Here is a 21,970-nt window from a genome sequence, read left to right as displayed (position 1 = left end):
ACCTTGTAGAGGACAACTGCAATCATAGATGTTGGAAAATGAAAGCAAGTGACAAATGCAAGGAGCAAAGCTTTCGTACTTACTCACAAGATGGTGTCTATTAATAGTGTTCTTTAAAAATTATGACTTTTCTTGTTAGGATATACAAAATATAACTTGAATTGGAAATTTTATCTATGCTTTTTCTGTCCTTTTGTCTTTTCTTCTTTAACTGTAAGTCTGTCTTAAAAATAAATTACATTGATATTAGCACTCCTCAACATGGAGTATAAAACTGGATAGTGGTATAATGCCCACTAAGAAAAGGGATTACATATGTTGATACTGAATATGGCTTAGTAATCACTAAATAAAGTATGTCAGAGTTTCATTTAGTAAATGAACTTTTAGGGACAGAAATCTTGGTTTAGTTTTGTTTGTTTCTGTTGTCCAAATATCAGAATACTGCTTAATGCTGGTTACAAACTGGACATACTGATATCAAATTGGCAATACCTTAACATTGTTTAAGAGAGAACTGATTTGGTACATAGAAGACAAATACCATCTTCCATTTACTTGTTTTGAGATAATTCCACAAATTTTAGAAACATTAAAATTTCCTCTTAATTGGCCAATTTCAACAAAAAGCCCTTTTATAATTTCATGATGTCATGGGCAAAAATAAGCAGTACAGCCCTTATTTTATCTTCTCTCCAGGTTATTCTCCTTTATTCTTATTGATCTCTTGTTCATTATGGTTTATATAACAAATGTCTGATCTAATATGTTCTTTAATGAATTATCCACACATGGTCCACAGTCTGCTTATTCTACCTAAAGATTTGTTGGTGCATTTATCATTCCCTTTTTGTTTCTTGTCCCTTTATTTATTGAGGATGGTTTGATTCCCATTTTTATTTCTATAAAACTGAGATTAAAGATAGTAATCCTATCTCCAATGACTCTTTTCTAAATCTAGAAAAATTGACTCCAAGAGTTTGTCTCATTTGTAACTATTGTATCATGTTTCATATATTCTCAATGTATCCTAATTTTTTTAAACTATAAATATTAGAAATGTCTGCCATATTCAGATTTTGGTTCCATTGAGGTTCAAATTTAGGAAATGTGACCTTGAGATGACCCATAGTAATTTATAAGTTTTCCATGTGGGTTTCAACCAGAATGGTGAAGTTCGACATCCATTACCAATTACCAAATTAACTATGTATTAATCAACAATTCCCTTGATAAATGTATATTTAGCAGTGCACTTGTCTTTCTTTAGGTTTTATAAGATGACTTGTAAACAAGGATTTTTAAAAACTATGAAAATAAATATAAAATAAAGTCGTTTCAGAAAACAAATAATGCAAGAAGAATCTCTATTCCTGAAATGGTATCCAGCACTAAATGCATTCATGGTGTGCCTTAAGTGTGTGTGATAAGTTTTCAGCATCCAGCATCAGTTAGATTCTCTGAGAATCTATTGCTTTCATCATCCAGTGGCTGTCTGTAGGACCAGGAACTCTCTTGTCGCTGTAACCCATCAAATAGCACTAAACAGATGTTACGATTAGGTATTGCATGTCTTCTCTAATATTTCCTGCTCTCTCTCTCTGATCCTTCATCTCCATCCCCTGATTTTACCCATTCAACAAGATTATCACACTCCTCGCCACCCCCCCTGAATGAAATTCAAACCTAACACGTAGCAATCTGCTTTTTCTCTTCCAGATTCCAGTCTTGGTCACACAGATAAGTTCGACCAATCACCCAGTGAAAGTGGGGCTGTCTGATGCATTTGTCGTTGTCCACAGGATCCAACAAATTCCCAGTATGTAGAAGAAGGGTAATCGCAAAATCTGAGCCTGCTGTGGGGTAAACTCAAAGGAGATTGAACTCAGGCAGATGTAATTCTTTGAGCAATAGAATCACTTAGCTAATTGCTGCTTGATAATTATATTGTTTGGTTTATAACTCTTATTGGCATTGGCAATCTCTCTGATAATCTTTAATTAATATTTTAGGTAAAGTGAAATTAAATTGCCAAGCCAAGAGTGTGTAATTTTATATTCTTGGGGATAGTTAACTTGGTTGTCCAGATATATTTCTTTTATTATAGAAGAAGAACATTAAAAAGTGACAGCTTATTTGGCTGAAGAGAAGCTTTGTGCCATTTTATGTTCAACATGTTTGTATAAAACTAAGAGTCTAAAAGAAGATGAAAGAAAAAGTATAAATTAAGGTAAAAAATATTTGGTGGAACTATACCTCCCAGAGAAGATGTGTATTTTCTTCGCTTAAATCATTCTTGCCTGTCTAGTCTAGTTTACATCTGTAGAATAAAAACATATGTGTTCCTTTGGGCAGCTCTTCATCATATTAGAAATTCAAAATGTAACTGATATTAGTGGTAGTTCTGATCATGTAAATATTGCCATTGTTTGAAAGCTTCTGTGTTTTAAACCTCCTCTACTTCCAGAATAGTCCTCAGGGATGATTGGGTGTGTTAGTACTGAAGGTGTTTATGTCCTAGACGTACAAAAAGTGACAGTAAAATACACCTCAACATGAGATCATTTCTTTCCCTTTTATTCAAAGTTCTTTTATTTCATTATACTGGTAGACAATTTATCACATGCATATGCTTTTTGGTCTTGACTTGAGCTAATTCTGTTTAATTATGTCATCTCTCATATATAGAAAGTAAATGGAGTGGAAATTATTTAGACTTTTCAGAGCAAAGGATTGGCTGGGAACATTATAGAGGTTATCTTACAACTATGGTTTAGAATGACATTCAGTGTGGTAGTTCTGTTTGGTGAAGAACGTGAATCCTCCACAGTGGTTTCTCTTTGTTAGCGGAGAGGTTGTGGGAGGTAGTATTCAAGGGAACAGTTAAATCAAGGCAGATTTTCCAGAAATGAAATTATGCTGTGAACAAGACAAGGATATATTAGTATGTATAGGCAAGGTAAAGACAGCCTGTCAGAACTCTTAAATGAGAGGCTAGGTCTTGGGAGAGCCAAAGTTGACTCCTGTTTGAGAAGGAGTGTTCTCTCATTCTTTCTTTCAGAGGTGTTAAATCAAGCTTGACTTGACTCAATTATTGCACAAGTAAAATGAAATACTAGTTTATTTGTGGGTTCTTTTCATCCCAGAATTTTATTTGCAGCTTCCTCGGAAAGTATCCTGGTCCACATTGTTCTGACATATTATTGTTTAGAGAAAAAGACCCACCAAAGTACAAAAGAAAAAATTTTTTCAAAGCTGTGTTAACATTCAAGTATTGTTTCAGAACTTTGACATAGAAAAATTGTACTTAGACTTCAGAGTCCCAAAGTGCAATTTTCCATCCCTTGTTATATTGTAATAAGATAATCGTTATGTTTAGGAGGAAAAATATCCTTCCTGAATATAAATTTCACTGAATAAGTTGCAAAATTCATATGAATTTTGGAGACAGATTATGTTTAAAGTTCAGAACTCAGCATTCATCTAAAATAATTATTCAAGCTTCGGGTTCAGGGAAAAGCTTCTCTCAGGCAAACTGCGTGCTGGAATGACTCTCGCATTTCCTGTTGACCTCACTGTCCCATCCTGAGAAAATTAGCCAAAAAGCAGTGGAAGTTCTGAATTTCTAACCACTCGTTCTTGCTGTTAGAGGAGACTACATTTCAGCAAGAAAATTGGCATTGATGTGTTCTACTTAAAAATTTTTTTGTGGATGCTAAAAGTTAAATCTCCTTAAAAATCTGTTCCCACATTTATAAAATGTAAGTGTCTTGTTATATGAGCTTCTGTATCATTGTATTCTCAGTTAAAAGAAAAAAAAACCGTACTTATTCACGTCAGAGATTAGGCTAACACGAGATTAGCGTGGTACAAGTTAAACAAGTATTATCTTTTTCTGAGAAGTAAAATGATTCCTAGAGATCTGTATGTTATTTGTGCAATCAGAATTTAGATAAACATTTAAGTCCTTTTCAAAATTATGTTCCCTTATTTAACAACCCTCATTATTAGGAGTCATCCTTACGGAATTTAAATCATTCATCTCTGTCACCCCTTTTTCTTCTCCTGAGTGAATTTAGGGAAAAACTGATCATTATCCTAAGTAACAGGTGGTTTCACTCCTCTTTCTTCCAAGGTACAATACATGGGACCCTGTTCTCATAAGATCAATTTTCTATTCTTTTATTCGTTTTGATTGCATGGGTTATAGAACCTAGATCCTTGGCTTAATCTAGCCGTGGCAACATGGGAATGCGAGCTACAAGCTTGAGAATAATTTTTCTCTGTGGGAGCACAGTGGCTATACCATTTTTATCAGATTTGGTGAAGGTTTGGTAAAGCCTTGGAAAAGCTGTAAGGCAAGTTTAATTTATTTATATGACGATTTCTCCCCTTGAAAAGACAGTGATGCTAAGATGTCCACACCCAGGCCAAGTGCTAATGAGAGTGAGGCCACAGGGGATTTTCAGTAAAAAACACCTCGACACCCTCTCTCTGAAACTTTCTTTCTGATTATGACGTTGTTTTTTAACGTCTTCTTGTGTCTGGTGTATGTATGTCTCTGCATCAGTTTCTGTTTTTCATAAAATATTTTGTAGAACTTTAGAAACAGAAGAAACCAAAGACCAGCTGATTCACTCCACAGCTACAGATGTGAAAAACAGGTCTACATACAATGGCTTTGGTATTCATTACAGAAATTAGTGTAAAAACATGCTTGTGATTATAAGCATAGTGCATATTAATTCCGAGGAATTTTTCAAGTAGCAGAAAATGCAAAGAAAATTTAAATTGCCTGTAAATCTACTATGGTGAGATAACAATAAATGTTTCCATGTACCTTTCATCCAATCTTTTGTTTATAGTATATACACACAAACACACACATTAAGAAAATTGGCATTATGCTATAAATATTTTCGCCACCTGTTTTTCTCACACTATATACAACACATTTTTTCTACACTGCTAAATATCTGTCTAAAATGTAGTCATTAATGGCCACAAAAAATTCCTTTGTTTCATAATTTATATAACCTGGCTCAGCACTGGTTTCTTGTTTAGGTTGCTTTTCATATTAATTATCAGTAAAATGGTGCTGAACATCCTTGGTTTTACATTTTACACATGTCTGATTCTTAAAAATGAGTATGTAGTCGTTGAATGTTAATGGGTTTTTATACTTTGACAAATTACTTTCTATAAAGTTTGGACCAGTTTACTCCCCCACCAGCGTAATATTAGATATTAGATATTCCCATTTCCCCGAATGCTCTCAGACGCTATTTTCATTTTTTAAACTTTGCAAATTTGATAAGCAGAACATGATATTTCATTTTTGCTCTAATTGTCTTTTGATTACCAGAAAGATTTAACATTGTCGTATATTCATAGGTCGTGTGTAATTTCCATAATTTCTTGTTAAATGACTGTTAAGTCATTCTTTCTCAGCCTTGGCTTATGTCCCTCCAAATCCTTTTACACAGTGTGCACAGGACTTCCTGGAAATGCACGGTTCTCACTAGGACCATTCATACTTGTTTGTTTCTCTCTCCTCCAATTTAACGTTTTGAATTTCAGTCTTAATCTGTAGGATGCTGACCTGTCCCATCTTGGTTCAACTTTTCTCTACCCTCTGAGCTTAATGAACATATCATATCCAGCAAGAAGCCCAGAAAAGTCCACTCATGCCTCCTCTGTGGTTTTTATTTGGAAACTTAAGGCTACGTCATTTTAGTAATGTGAAAGTTATTTTAACACATACGTGCAGAATTCTTGCACTAGACATTAATCTGGAAAGCCACTGACCTACCTTGAAATGGTTCTACCACAAGTTATACTAATGACTATTTCTGATTCCCTTAGAATACTCTGCTTTAGTCTTCTCGCCAGCAGTACATCATCTGGTTCTCTTTTTTTTTTAAATTTTTTGTTTATTGCAGTAACATTGGTTCATAACATTGTATAAATTTCAGGTGTACATCATTATACTTCTATTTCTGCATAGATTACATCATGGTCACCACCCAAATTATCCCTTTCGCCCTCCTCCCTCCCCCTTTCCCCTCTGGTAACCACCAATGAAATCTCTGTCTCTATGTGTTTGTTTGTTGTTGTTATTATCTGCTACTTAATGAAGGAAATCATACAGTATTTGACCTTCTCCCTCTGACGTATTTCACTTTGCATAATACCCTCAATGTCCATCCATGTTGTCACAAATGGCTGGATTTCATCGTTTCTTATGGCTGAGTAGTATTCCATTGTGTATACATACCACATCTTCTTTATCCATTCATCCCTTGATGGGCACTTAGGTTGATTCCAAGTCTTGGCTATTGTGAATAACACTGCAATGAACACAGGGGTGCATGTATCTTTACGCATTGGTGTTTTCAAGTTCTTTGGATAAATACCCAGCAGTGGAATAGCTGGATCATATGGTAGTTCTATCCTTAATTTTTTGAGGAATCTCCATACTGTTTTCCATAGTGGCTGCAACAGTTTGCACTCCCACCAGCAGTGTATGAGAGTTCCCTTCTCTCCACATCCTCTCCAACACATGTTGTTTCCTGTCCTGTTAATTATAGCCATTCTGACGGGCATGAGGTGATATCTCATTGTAATTTTGATTTGCATTTCCCTGATAGTTAATGATGTCGAACATCTTTTCATGTGCCTGTTGGCCATCTGTATATCTTCTTTGGACAAATGTCTGTTCAGATCCTCTGCCCATTTTTTAATTGGGTTGTTAGTTTTTTTGTTGGTAAGATGCATGAGTTCTTTATATATTTTGGAGATTAAGCCCTTATCAGATATATGGTTTGCAAATATCTTCTCCCAATTGTTAGGTTGTCTTTTCGTTTTGTTGATGGTTTCCTTTGCTGTGCAGAAGCTTTTTAGTTTGATGTAATCCCATTTGTTTATTTTTTCTATTGTTTCTCTTGCCCGGTCAGACATGGTGCTTGAAAATATGTTGCTAAGACCGATGTCGAAGAGCATACTGCCTATGTTTTCTTCTACAACTTTCATAGTTTCAGGTGTTACATTCAAGTCTTTATCTCATCTAGCCTGTAAGGTTTCTGCTGAGAAGTCAGCTGATAGCCTTATGGGGTTTCCTTTGTATGTAACTTGTCTTTCTCTTGTGGCTTTTAGGATTTTCTCTTTATCTTTAATTCTGGACATTTTGATTATGATGTGTCTTGGTGTGGGCCTCTTTGGGTTTATCTTGTTTGGGGCTCTCTGTGATTCCTGTACCTGGATGTCTGTTTCCTTCCTTAGGTCAGGGACGTTTTCATCTATTATTTCATCAAATAGATTCTCTGCCCCTTTGTCTCACTCTTCTCCTTCTGGGACACCTATAACACAGACGTTAGTGCATTTGATGTTGTCCCAGAGGTTCCTTAGACTGTCCTCATTCTTTTTAATTCTTTTCTCTTTTACCTGTTCAGCTTGGGTAATTTCTTCTAGTCTTTCATCCAGCTCACAAATCCATTCTTCTGTATCCTCTACTCTGCTTTTGAGTCCCTTTAGTGAATTTTTCATTTTCAGTATTGTATTCTTCATTTCTGATTGGTTCTTTTTTATATCTTCCATTTCTTTGTTGACATTCTCACTGAGTTCATCTATTCTTCTCCCCAGATCAGTGAGCATCCTTAACACTCTTTGTTTGAACTCTCTGTCAGGTAGGTTGCTCATTTCTGTTTCACTTAGTTCCTTTTCTGGGGTTTTGTCCTGTTACTTTACTTGGAATGTGTTCCTTTGCCTTCTCATTTTGCCTCTTTCCCTGTGCATGTGTCTGTGTATTAGGTAGATCAGCTACGTCTCCTGCTCTTGGATAGGTGACCTTATATAAGTGATGCCCTAGGAGGCCTGCAGTGTGCTTCCCTCAGTTCTCAATGTTCCAGGAGTGACCCCTATGTGGGCTACATGTGTCCTTCTGCTGTGGCGTGTTTGCTTTCCCTGTAGGTGCCCAGGGAGGCTGAGTTATGCTCCTGGCCAGCTGTTGTAATGCTCAGCTGCTTGTAGTTGTTGTAGGCCCTTCAGTCTCTTTATCAGGTGTGGGGAGCCCCAGCACAGTTGGCTGCAAGTTCTAATACCACATTTGTGTTGCAGTATTTCTTTTAAGTGAGTAGGCCCCCAGCATGGCAGGTTGTTAGGCTCAGGGGCTTACAATTGCTACAAGCCTCCAGCCTTTAGGTCTCTTGTCAGCTCTCTGAGGATTGCAGCTGGGTGGGGCTGGCCTCAGGCATGGGAGCACCCAACTGTTTCAGGCTTTGGAAGGTGGGACAAACCCCCTATGTGGGTCTTTGAGAAGCACAAGTCTTCTGCAGCTGACAAGCCCTGCCACCCACAGGTCCACACACATAGTCAACACAGTCCTGCCCCGTGTGCACGCCCCGACCTCCTGAAGTGGACCCATTCTCTCCACAGCGGGAGCCCCACACACTCCACCACCACCCTACACTCTCCACCTGCTCCTTGTGCACACCCTGCCCTACTGAAGTGGGCTTAGCTACCAGGCTGCAGAGAATCCAGTCACCAATCTATGCGGGCCCACAAGTTGCCTGAGGGCTTGTTGTTGGGTGGGGCCAGTCCCTAGGGTGGGCTGCTTGCCCTGGCTGAGCTGGATTAAATTGGTGCTCTAGTGGGTGGGGCAGACCTGGGCTAGTAGGCCCCAGGGAGAACTCCAATGGTGTCTGTATCAGCACGCCCACACCAGGCCACAACAATGGCTGCCGCCAATGTCCCAGTCCCTGGAGAGGTCTCACCTCTCACCAAGATGCACTCAGAGCCTATCAGGTGAGTCTCTTTTCACCAAAGCACTGTGCACCTTTCTTTCTGGTGATTTTAGGTTGCTTTCTGAAACAGGTGAGTTTGCGTGTGGGCCCTTTAAGAGCTGGTTTTAATTTCTTTGTGAGCCAGCTTCTCTGGGGGTACTCCCCAATGTTTTAGTAGCAGGCAAAGTCAGATATTATGCCACTCCTCTCTATTATGCTGGGTCCACAAAATGCCCACAGCGGGGGCGCTCCCCAGCTCAGGGCCCCGCGGCTCCATGGAGGCTGCATACCTGTGAGCTGCTCCGGGGCAGCCATGAAGCTGGCAGCTTGTGAAGATGGCGTTTTTCCTCTCCAGAAGGGAGTTTCTGCCTCTTCTACCTCGATTAGGATTGTCCTTTGTTGCAGGAGTTCCTCTTATCCAGTTTTCAGTTCTGTCTCAGGGGTAATTTTTCCACGAGTAGTTGTAAATTGGCTGTGTCTGCGGGAGGAGGTGAGTTCAGAGTCTGCCTACGCCGCCATCTTGAGTTCCCTCCCATCATCTGCTTCTTTCTTAACATCAGTTCCTTTCTGATCAGCATCTGCTGTTTTAAATTTATTGACATTGTTCATGCTACAATGTGCCCTTACTTTGTTGGTTATTATTATTTACAGCTCAATAAGAAACATTAGCATTTTCAAAAGTAAAACTGACAACTAATTTGGAGAACAAATATGTTTTTAAAATACTTGGAGGTTCCGGAACTCTTTGAGGAACACTGTGTGTAGTTGGCCATATATGATCTCTTTATAAGCTTACAGATAAGGCAGCAATTTTTCAAAAACGTCACCAAAATTATGTTAACAGACTAAAAAAAAAAATCTTAACAAACACAGAGATTTGCTTTTTACTGTGCAAAGTGTCTTAAGCTTTAATTCTCAAAAAATAATAGCATAGACCAGTACTGTCCAGTAGAACTTTCTGCATGGGTGAATGTTCTAAATCTGAACTAACCAGTATAGTCTCAGTAGCTACAAGTGGCTGCTATGCACTTGAAATGTGAGAATGGGGAATTGAATTTTTAATCAGATTTAATTAATTAATTTTAATTTAACGAGCTACATGTGACTAGTGGCTACCATATTGGACAGGGCAACAATAGACTATATACACATATTTAAATAAAATATTAAATTTCAAGTATGATATTTACATAAACATACTTTTTACTTCTTCTTTGCCTTTTAAAAGGCCTTAGAATTTTAGGTGGGTTGAAATGATAAATCTTCAAATATAAGCATTCCATTATAACTGATTTTCCCCATAGAAAACAATTTGTAATTTTGATTTGGTAATAGGACACATCCATTATAATTACTTAGAAACTATAATAAAAGACGTGTTATCAAACTATGGAAGAAATAAATAATCTTGGAAAAACTTGAAGATATTTTTTCTTTCATACTCTTTTATGTAACCCAATTAAAGCTCTTTCAGAAGTACTGAGCCTCACTTGTTATTTTCAAATTTATCAGAGTCTTTTCATTCATTTAAGGACAGATTGATCTACAAATCCTTCAGTAAATTGTGTCATTTTACCTTCTCTCTCCTCAAAATGGAAAACACTTCAAAATTATTCATTTTACAGAAGACAAAATTGCTTCACTTTACAACACAGCTTCATTAAGTGCTTAGATTCTCAAGTATGTACTAGCTCACTCAAGGCTCAACAAAAGGAAAAAGAAATAGAAATCATGACATTTTTCCCATAAAATATCCTCTCATAAAACTCTTCCATGATAAAACCATTATACAAAATGAAATTTTATTATTTTAATACATACATTTATGACCTACTCTATTTGATTGACTCTGATTTGATTTTTAAAAAGCAGCAAAAATCTAAGAATATTCTGCATATTAGAAATCGATGATTAGTTAATTTTAACATATTTGTAATTTTTTTTTTTTAGAATTTTTATGAACAAAAAAGAATTCTTCAAGGACTTGTGGTTAAATTGTTTCTTTTTTTTTCTATTTATTTATTCTTTCATTCATTCACTCATTGACTTTTTATCTATACAACAATCTCAGGTAAAATAAATTTTTACCAATTTAGAGGCATGTCTCTCAATTTATTTAATAACGTTGGGATTCTTTTATTTCTAATATAAAATCCCAAAATTCACAGAAAGGACTTTAATATATCATTAAAAATTCAAGACATTTAAACATTCATTTATTCAGCATAATTATTGGGTACCTATTAGCCTGGGATTTATTGGTCCAAAGAAGAGAAACCCAACTTAATGTACTTTTATTTTTTTCAAAATAGTGAATCAAAAGCTCATCTTTGCAAAACTCCACTCTGTGTTTGCCTTACTGTGGAAGGCAGAGGAAAATAGCAAAAAGAGTTCTCAAAAATAATCTGAACTGAATTTTTCTATCAAGTTCTATCTGCTTTTTTTTGTTTTAAATTATGACCTCAGAGATTAGATTTTCTACTTTTTTCCTTCATATTTGCCTTAAAATTTATAGCTTCCTTTGCCTTAATTATTTCTTACTTTTTCCCAATTACATAATGAATATTTCTATTTTAACTTACACTTTCCTACTACACAGAGAATATTTCTCTTTTTAACTAATACTGGTTGCCTACATTTATAAACATGCCCACGTTAAATTTTCCAATTGAATTTTGCCATAGGAAGTTTAATATCTTGAAAATATAGTTTTTTCCCTCACATCAGTGCCAAACATCTGAGTGATTTAGCACTAAAAACTTCTTTTCAGAAACTTGATTTTAAAATAAAGAAATCTTACAGCATTTCGCCCAATTTCATTTAATAAAATACCAATCTCCTTTTCTCTCAGGAAAAAAAAAAAGATGTAATGGCATTGCAAATGTACATTACAAAATCTCCCCATGGGTCTCAGGAGCACGTGCCATGTTCAGAGGAACAGTCCCTGGACCAATGGGAATCATGATGTTGGTCAGCTCTGCAGTCCACATAGCACATCAGCCCACTGTGACACTATGTTGACCATTTACTGTCTCGACACTGGTTCTTGTTCTCTTCTTGGGCAGAGTAATTACTGACGGATGTCAAGAACGCAGCTGGTTTAAGCCATTAGTAAAATAAATGTGGAAGGAGGAGAAAGGTGAAGAGTGTTTTTAGATCAAGTTTCTGACTTCCTTTCTGCCTGTTCAGGTAACTTATAAAGTCTGGCCATTTAGGATTTAGCTGTGTCCTGAACTTCGCAAGCAGTGAAGGAATGATGAGAGGAAAACCTAAGAGGTTCAGAATGGCGCTTCATGGACACCTAAATCTTGTGTTGCCTTATCCAATGCTGAATTACATTATTATTTAATAGAAATAGAACTACAGAAGGAATAAAAAAAATATTTGAGGCTAAAGCATATTCTATTTGTAGATGCTTTGTTTAACAACTGCGACTAGCTAATTCTGCAAATGCATTGCATTTTTGTGTGGGATGCTTATAACTGCTGTGATAGTGAACTTTTTCTCTCAAGAGTCTCTTTTTTTCCTGAGTCTTCATGCTGGGAACGAACTTGTAGTTGTGCCATACATGCTATTTACATTAAAGAGTACTTGATAAATGATGCTATATGGTGAGCTCAACTAGCACTAGAAAAGAAAGTAAGAAAGAATCATTTGGGGCCAGTGATTAAGCATTTGCAACACATAAATAGGGAAATGTTAGCAAATCATTTACTTGACTATTCAGACAAAATATTAAGGTATTTATATAAATGTAAGAATCAGCCAATTTGGGAAATTACTCATACATTCTCTATGTGAGTGTTAGCTTTCAAGAGAGGCAAATAAACTAGATTATGGTTAATCATGCCACGGGGTACTCATTATAACTGTTGACTTCAGCTGGAGTGGATGTTGATTGGAAAGGATTCCTGGTGTTTCCATATGATCACTCTGTCCCTCCTGCTGATATTGCTCAGGATTTCTGAAAAATGCAATTCAATAGTTACGCTTTGAATCATCACCTTAAGATTTTGATTACTGAACTTTATTCTCTCTGTGTGAGTCTGCTCAGATATTTCACTTTTTTTTTTTCTAATTTTTAAAAACCCCTAATGTGTATTATGGTTGATCTTGGTTTTGTAAAGTTGTAATAAAACAGTTGAAGGTGTATCACCACTACTAAGACTGAATGTTTGGTAAAACATTATTTTGGCTGACTTTCTAAAGAAGACACATGAGCTAAATACATTTCTGGAATCAAATGAAAGCTTCTAGTATTGGCAAGAGCTGCCAGTAAAAGCATTCCTAATTCCTTGTTTGTGACAGGAGTATCTCTGAAATACAACAGAAATGACCACTTGGAAGCTGTCATTAATTGGCAGGTCATCAAACAAAAGTCATTCTCATTAATTTTGATTTTGTTAAAATCATCTCCCAACAGTCGGAAGTGTTTGAGCAGATGATAGAACAGCATAGCAAAAAAGGTCACTCCTTCCCTTTACCCCAAATGCATCATCAATAATTAACTCCCGGGGGCTTCACGGTCATTATGTGAGTGGTTTGAGCTTTTCAAAGTACAACATGAAATGAAAAAAACTAGTATTTTAAGCACCTACTAATATGATAGATACCGTGGGAACTTTAGTATGAAGAAGACTCAAAAAACCGCCATCCCAGTGATCTCATGGCAGAGCCATATTATTTATTTATTTCTGGGAACTAATTTGTTTAGCAAAATACATGGGAAAGCAGTATATAAGAATGCATTCTACTTTTAGGCAAAGGCAGAAGTTGAGTAATCTTTTTATATGCTTTAAGTTTAAAAAAAAAAGACGACGATTCGTGTGCCTTAAGAAACATGAAATCAGCATTTTCTCTAATGTTTGATAAATTTTACACTTGAAAAGTATATATGCATCTTTCACTTACACCAAAAAGAAATTAATTGGGTTAGGATTTTAAAGTGTTTTCCAATCTGATAAACCTGAAGATAAATAGTCATGTGTTGCTTAACAACGGGGATACGTTCCGGGAAATTCATCGTTAGGCGATTTCATCATTGTGCGAACATCGTAGAGTGTACTTACACAAATCTAGATTGTACAGCCTACTACACACCTAGGGTATGTGGTACTAATCTTATGGGACCACCATCTTATATGCGGTCTGTCATTGACTGAAACATCTTTATGTGGCACATGACCGTATTCAGTGAATGACTCTGGAACCACTCCTAGCCCCCAAAGAGTTCATTTTGGGCCACTCCCTCCCCCTTCTATCTCTAGAGTAGGATTTCATGGTGAATAATCAGAAACGGGTGAAAGGATATGAGTGGAGAAAAGTAAAGATATGTGTAGGTTCTAAGTAGATGTTTGACTTCTCTCCTGGATGTGTAGGGATCTTCAGTCCTGAGCACTTTTACTGAAAGCCAGCTCACTGCCTTCTGGGCACCACTCTCCTGTTTTATGTCCTAGAGGAGATCATCGTTGGCTCTATTGACTTGAGTCAAAATTTAACTTTCTCTAAGATGGGAAACAAATTCCTAGAAGCCTGATTTCAGAGCCTTACAGTGATTTCAATGAGTTTAGATCTATAGAAATTAGATCATTATATGCAGCGTATAACCAGTATTATCTATGGTTGCCATACTGAAGCTAGACAAAAATCAAATCTGACATTTATTCAGCGCTTGCAATGTGAAAGGGATTGTTCTGAGCAATTTTTACTTATTGTCTTATTTTAATTCTCAAAACAACTCAGTGATGTAGGTACTATTATCTCTATTTTATAGATGGGGAACCTGAGGCTAACCAAGGCCCAAGGTCACACAGATACTGAGTAGCTACACTGGGATTTGAGCTAGACCAACTGTTCAAGAGTGTGCGTGATTAACCACTATGACATGTGATTTCCCAAGACTGGATACTATGATATTTTTAAAATAACTTATAGCTTCCCAAGTGATTCCTGATGGATATGATAGTATTCAGGAAATGCACTCCTGTCATTACAAGCATTCCAACACCTAAATAAAATACTAATAACATTACTCCTCCCTTGACGTTTACCAAACTCAGGCAAGCTCATTTATAAGGCTCAGGTCTTTTTTTAAAAGGGATTTTAAATATATTTCATCAACATCTTGTTTTGTTATAAAATAAATTTGCTTATATTTATCTGATTTTCAATTATTCAAGTTCTAATCAAATTCTCCATCTAGCCTATTCCTCAGGAACACTGCTGGATTTGCTGAGGAGTTATTATAAATTCCTGCATGCAGTCTAAGTGCTAATTACTAACCTTGCTTAGATATGATACTATATATTTAATTAAAAAATACTGATTTGTTTTTAATAATTTAAGTTTTGTTTTTACTTTTATTAGAGAAATTTATTCTAAACCTCTAAAGCAATCAGACTCTTATTCTTGCAAAAACTAACTTTATTTAGGCTGTGAGAAATTTTTAATTGCTACCCATCCCTAAAGGACTCACTTTAGCTTAAGTTTCAGAGAAATGGGTGTCATCTTACTTTCTTGATTTTATATGTCAAAATTTTTCAAAATATATAAATCTATCAAGAAAACGTCTTAGGTATCCTCTGGGTGACCGTGGGTTGGAGCCCTGCTAGCTGAGGGGGGTATCTGAGACCCTAAATCAACATTTTCAACTTCATTGACAAAAAGACTTTTTGGTCCATGAGCACATGATTTCCAGGTTTTTTAAATAATCAATCTCTGTGAAGAGATTTAAATCTTTACTTTAAAACTGCATCAGGTGCAAAGTATAAAATTCTACATTCTTTATTAAAACGCTGTGTTTTCTAGGGGAAGAAATGTTGAAAGTTGTTTTTTTTTTTTACAGATGTTCGAAGAAGAACAATTTATGAATACCACCGAGTAGAGCTACAAATGTCAAAAATTACCAACATTTCAGCTGTGGAAATGACCCCATTACCTAGTAAGTTACTGTGTGAACATAGCCAGGTGGAAAAAATGATTTGCAAGGCTGTTTACCAATAATTATAATATTGTGCTTGGCACGCGTGGGTATCTTCACCCTGCTCGTCTATGAGGATGAGTGGGTGATTTTTTATTTGGCTGAGTCATGTTGTTTTCTTTTTCTCCGTGCTATCAGTTAGTCTTGATGACTCTATTCTCTCCTGTTTCCTAGCATGTCTCCAGTTTAATGATTGTGGCTCCTGTGTATCCTCTCAGATTGGCTTCAACTGCAGTTGGTGTAGTAAACTTCAAAGGTAAAAACTGATACGAAAAACTTAAAATTTAGAAAGATTTATTGTTTCTACTCTTCCATTGAATTTTAAATGTGTCAGGTGTGTCAATTAGATATACATTGACAAATGTATGTGTGTAAAAAAATACCGGGACCAAAAGGCAAAAAATGCTCAGAAGTGGGAATTCTAGTATTTTCCTTTGTCTGATTGCTCAAAATTACCAAGAACCATCATAGTCAATAAGGCTATTATCTGACATACATTTATAAACTCTATAAGGCTTAAGATAGATAATGATAGTGAATGATGAGTCTATAAATTGATGCTTTTGGTCCATATTCTTCAGAAGGCATGGTATGAGATATCTTTACTATAACAAGGATGGTTTATGCACAATCACATGTATGTTCTTACTAGTCAAGATTATCGATGTAGTCTGAGACGAAGGAATAAAGTGACACTAACTGGCCTCTACATAAATAGAACGTGTGGGTTTGGCGTGTGTTGTCACTAATGGACTTTGAAACTTAAGCTGTATCACTTGCTGTTGTCAAAGAGGTTTACTGATTTTTATGAACGTCGAAGAGGGTTTTTCAGTTCCTAGAATTTTTCGGAGACTGAATGACCATTTGTTGGAAATTTAGAGTGAAGACTTTTAAAGATTTTATTTATTCATTTTTTTCCCCCCAAAGCCCCAGCAGATAGTTGTATGTCATAGGTTCACATCCTTCTAGTTGCTGTACGTGGGACTCGGCCTCGCGCTGGACGGAGAAGTGGTGCCTTGGGGCGCGCCCGGGATCCGAACCCGGGCCGCCAGCATCAGAGCGCGCGCACTTAACCGCCAAGCCACGGAGCCGGCCCTAGAGTGAAGACTTTTAAATGTGTTTTGTTATTTACTCAACCGTTTTGTACATCAATTATGTCCCAAGTGCTGGGAAAGCAGCAGTGAATAGTACAGATGTGGTCCCTACCCCCCCACGAAGCTGACAGTCTGTCTGGGAATATGTCCCCTCTCACCTTTAGAATCTATAAAAAATTGGCTTCTTCCTCCAAGTGGAGAACCAAGTCTTCAGGCTATTAGTCAGTAAAAGTGCACTGGAGCTTTCTGTTGTATAAGTAGACTGTGTCTTATCATCTTGCTGCAGCATATGGTGATAGAGACATGTTCAGGAAGGCTTTAAAAGTTATTGAAGTATAAAGAACAGAATGGCAATTCTTTGATAACAAGCTTTAGGAAACGTGTCTAAATTGCTAACTTTGGGGCAACCACTACATTACTGTGGATAGAACAATAGTATTTGTTATAGCCTCTGTTTTCTTTTCAATTTAACATGTTGTCCCAATAATTTCCTTTGTGCAATGAATTTCAAATAATGACAAAGCAAGCAGGCGATTAGCATTCTTAACAGTAGATTTTAACTTAGCTGTATCTCCAGAGTGGAAAGACCTACTATAAAATCAAGGGTTTGTGGTTAGTTATATTCATATTTTGCTGACATTCCATAAAAATGACATGCATATCAGAAGTTATTCAAAGTCTGTTTAGATAACAACCGAAGTAGATGGGATTTTAATATGTATATTTAAGTCATACTGAGCTGAGACGTGAAACATGCCCAGGAGAATTCAGTAGAAGGCACTGGTTTGGGCTGCATAGCTAATTCAAGTTCCAGTTCAGTGGTCACCTCCTCTGAGAAGTCTCCCTACACCACAAGTCTGTATGAGCTACACAACTCCTGTGTTTCCCTGGCATCTTGGGCAAACCTCCATCATTAGCATTTAGCGTAGGGTTTGTGGACCCTTGTTCATTTGGTCTGTCTCCTTTGCTGGCTCTGGGGTTATTAAGGATGATTTGTCCTCATATCTTCAACACCTAAGAATGTACCTGGTGCAGCAGAAAAATGGATGAATGAATGAATGAATGATGCTTAGGTTCCAAATGAAAGAATCATGGTTACACTTGTCTGGGACCAAAGGGTTTTCCCGAATGAGGGACTTTCAGTTGAGGGAAAACAAGGACGAGTTAACCATCCTCGCCAGAATACTATTAGACAATTCTCGACTGAAATAACGTTATGGTAAATTAAGACTTGGGACACTAGTCTAGAAACCTACCTTCTTCCAACCATTTTATTATGGTTTTTCAAAAAAAAAAAAATTGGTGGAAATACATGTTTAAAGTTCCAAACAAGCAATATGGGCAATCAAAAGACACCCACAAGTTGGAAACTGCTTTCTACCATTAATACTTCCATTTTATTGAGATATTTCTCTGCCAGACATTGTGCCAAGGAATTTTCAAATGTTTTTAACTCGCACAACATTTTTACAGTGGAGGAAGTTGAGGCTTACAGAAATTAAGTTATTTGTGCAGGGTCTCGTAGCTCTTAAATGATAAGTTGTGAATTGAACCTTGATCTGTGTGACTCCCCAGCCTGTAGTCTTGATGCCTCACCTGTTCTGCCCCACACCTGCCAGGTTGCAGGTGCACTAAGCAAGTTAATTTTCATTGCTGCTTGAGAAATAGTAAATATACCACTGAAAAATAAATATTTTTATAATTGTTGTTGCGAGAAAGTGATATGGTTTTGAAATTGACATAAAAAAAAGAATACAGAAGAGAATCAGGCAAAGCCTAAGACTTTTGTGTATTATTGAAAACATAGTGTTTTTTAAGTTTAATGGAAAAAAGAAGGTAGTGATGCATATGAATGAGGAAGGAATTCATCAAGGAACACTACTAAAAATCTACACGTTTTCTGCATGTTACTGTTTGGTGTTTTGTTGAATGCCAAACATTGGTTTAAAGTCTTGAATTTATTTTTAATTCTTCAGCAACCCTGTTATATACATATCAAAACCTGCTTAATTAATTGGTTTAACTATGGCTCGTTGCACTTTTGTTCGATTTAATTTCCCCACTGCATTTTATTAATTTCTCCTAAGACCTGTGAGCTTCAAAACTTTGCTTTTGCTGCCCAGAAGCATTTCCCCAGACTTCAGAGCTTTTATTAACAAATTCAATAAAAATAAGAAAAGTCGTATTCTAAGGAGCACAAAAATTGCCTCTCAGATTTTTTTTCTTCCATTCTTCTTACTTGCTCTTTTGTGCTCATTTATGCCTGGGAATGATAATCAATTGGTTGTGATTATTAAACTCTCAAGTTGGGCTTGCTCTAAGAAGATGAGAAAACTTTGATTGGTTTGTTTACTTTCTTTAATTCTCATTTTTTAGGGAGAAAAAACTAAGGCAGAGTGTTTGTAATGGCTTACCCAAGGTCTAAAGGAATTTGAGTCATAGGAACGTATAATAAGACCCATGATCAAAAGTGTTTACTTAGAATAGGTGGTCCATTGCTTGCAGGTAAGAGTGCTTTTGTTTCTTCACTGAAAATTGAGAGGATCTGAATCAACCACTTTCAACTATACCTTTTCCTTCACTCATTCAATAAAAATTTTTGAGTGTCTCTGTGTTCAAGTTACTATCCTAGATTGTGGATTCAGTGATGAACAAACAAGAAAAAAATCACTTCCCTCATAGAGCTTACATTTTTAGTATGGGGAGATAGACTTTAAGCAAATAGAAATGCAGGAAGTAGAAACAATGCAATGTAAGGGAAAATATAGCAAAATTGGTAGGAATAACAGGAGTTTACTTGTTGGTATCATGCTAAGCAATCTTGCCTTTTTGAAGAAACCTTGGTTTCATCAGCCATCATCAAGCAGACTTTTTTTTTAACTGAAAATATATTTTGGCTCTTAAAACATTCTTTCATTCATTCATTTACTTAAAAATTTATTGAATGCTTTCTACTCTAGTCTAAACAGCAAGCACTAGTCTAAACACTGAGATAGTTAGAACAATAATCAAATATTAATCAAAGCCAAAACTCTCCTGGAGCTTAGAGTTTAGCTTATTAAGCTGGAAAATAAATTAATTAATAAGTAAACAAAATAGTCAGTTGATGATGAGTGATCTGTTAAGTTTGAGAGAACTAGTAGTTGCTCTGGACTGGGTGGCCAGGAAAGTCTTCTTGGAGGAAGTCACAATTAAAGTTAGATCTGAATGGCAGGGAACCAGCTACACCAAGGTGAAGGCAAAGAGTGTTTCAAAGGGACTGGCAAGTGCACTGGCCCTACAGGGGGCTCAAGCTTGATCTGATGAGTAAAAGAAAGAAGTGCAATGAGTTGGGAGCATTGAGGGTTGACCATGAAGGGCGAATGGTATCAGAGGAGGTCAGAAAGGTAGCAAAGTACCAAGACACAGGGGGCTTTGTGAGCCAGCAAGGGTTTTATTCTCAGGGTGACAGGAAACCTTTAGATTTTAGAAGAACTTAAGCAGAGGAGTGATGTGATTTCATTATATTTAAAAAATGCAACTCTGGCTGCTTCAAAGAGAATAGTTGTTTTTTGTGTGCTTTTGTTTGTTTGTTTGTTTGTTTGTTTAAGGGGGGCAAGAATGAAAAGGAAGAGAATAGTAGAAAGTATGTGCAATATAGCCTAAAGAGGGATGACAGTAGCTTGGACGAGGATGATAATTATGGTGATGGAGAGAGATGAATGAATGTGAAGTATATTTTGGAAAGAGACACCTTACTTACTAATGGATTAGAAGTTAAGGAAGAGGGAAAGATATGAATCAAAGACACTTCCTAGGTTTTTGTTTGAGCAATTTGGTAGATGATGGCACTCATTTTTTGAGCTAAGTAAGATGGCGGAGGAAATAGAGACTAGAGTAGGGAGAAAGAAAGAGTTTAGTTAGGGACAAATTCAGTTGAGAATCCTATCAGACTTCAAGTAGAAATGTTGAGTAGGTGGCGATAAAGATGCCAGAAATTCCAGGAAGAGGTTTTGGCTAGAGGTTCAGATTAGAGAGTCGTTATCATATAGATAATGTTTTAAATTCATGGGATTCAATGAGATCAGATATGGAGAGAGTGTAAATTGAAAATAGAAGAGATTCCGGGAACTAGCCTATGGCATGGCATAATGAGGATGATGCTAATTTTCCATTGCATAAAATTATTTTAAAGTATATTTGTATACATGTACGTTTGTATAGACAGAGAATATCTCTGAAAAGATACATAAGAGACTGATAACAATATTTGTCTCTGAGGAAACTATAGTGAGCAGGGACAGGTATGAAAATGAGTATTACTTTTCATTATGTACTCTTTTGTATGATTTGAATTTTTGCCACATGAGGTTGAAGACAAAAGGAGGAATCAACAAAAGAGAATTAGGAGAATATAAATTCTTTAAAGGGTAAAAACCCAGTTTTACTCATTTTAGTGTCTTCCACAGCACTCAGCACAGGGCCTGGCTTAATATGGGAATCCAACATAATACGGTTAGACTGAATTACGCAGATAATTGAGGCCAGAAATCTCCACTTTCCTGAGAATTCTAATTGTTCCCTTTGGCCGTTACCATCCATTGGCTTTTTCAGTGTCAACCAAATGGTTATAGAAAGAACTAATCTGACACCAGGTATAAAATGTCAACATTTATAATTAAGCATGTTGAACACTGGGAAGTTAGTCTCGTGGTGCCTCACTTTTAAAGAATTTTCCACTTTGTATTTACCTAGCTCCAATCAAAGTCGTAAGACTGGTACTGGTAAAAATGTGGGAATAAATACATTCCATGATTCCACCCATCAAAAGAATAAATAGAATAGGCAAATACCTACTAATGGTAAAGACTTGTATATGTAGAATAGTAATATAACATATTTACTTAAGGAGAAATACGAGATGAGATGAGGGAGAGATGTTTCTGAACGACTGCTCTATATTTTTTTCAACCTGTTATTTCTATTTCATTTCCCTGAGCATGCTGGGTCACTGGCTGTTATTTTCAACTAAATGAATTGGATTTCTTTGTAGTAACAAAAAGAGAAATAGAAAGAAATTATCACATGTAATATGTTTCAAAAAAAATTTTTAAATGTATAAAGTCAGAAATACTGGC

General features: G+C 36.4%; 1 protein-coding gene across 1 annotated transcript in view; it reads left to right on the top strand.

Annotated features, from left to right (window-relative positions):
- The window catches only part of PLXDC2 (plexin domain containing 2), a 430,861-nt gene that overhangs the window by 303,255 nt on the left and 105,636 nt on the right, over window positions 1-21,970 (top strand). The window contains exons 7-9 of the mRNA XM_004425310.3: window positions 1,720-1,819; window positions 15,625-15,720; window positions 15,934-16,015. Coding sequence (XP_004425367.1) covers window positions 1,720-1,819; window positions 15,625-15,720; window positions 15,934-16,015 — 278 coding nt within the window. The remainder of the gene's footprint in view (window positions 1-1,719; window positions 1,820-15,624; window positions 15,721-15,933; window positions 16,016-21,970) is intronic.

The sequence above is a fragment of the Ceratotherium simum genome, chromosome 32 (assembly GCF_057802395.1).
Source record: "Ceratotherium simum simum isolate JZ-2026a chromosome 32, ASM5780239v1, whole genome shotgun sequence".
NCBI classification, from domain to species: Eukaryota; Metazoa; Chordata; class Mammalia; order Perissodactyla; family Rhinocerotidae; genus Ceratotherium; species Ceratotherium simum.
The sequence above is the reverse complement of the archived record's forward strand: the minus strand, read 5'-3'. Positions and strand labels throughout refer to the sequence as shown.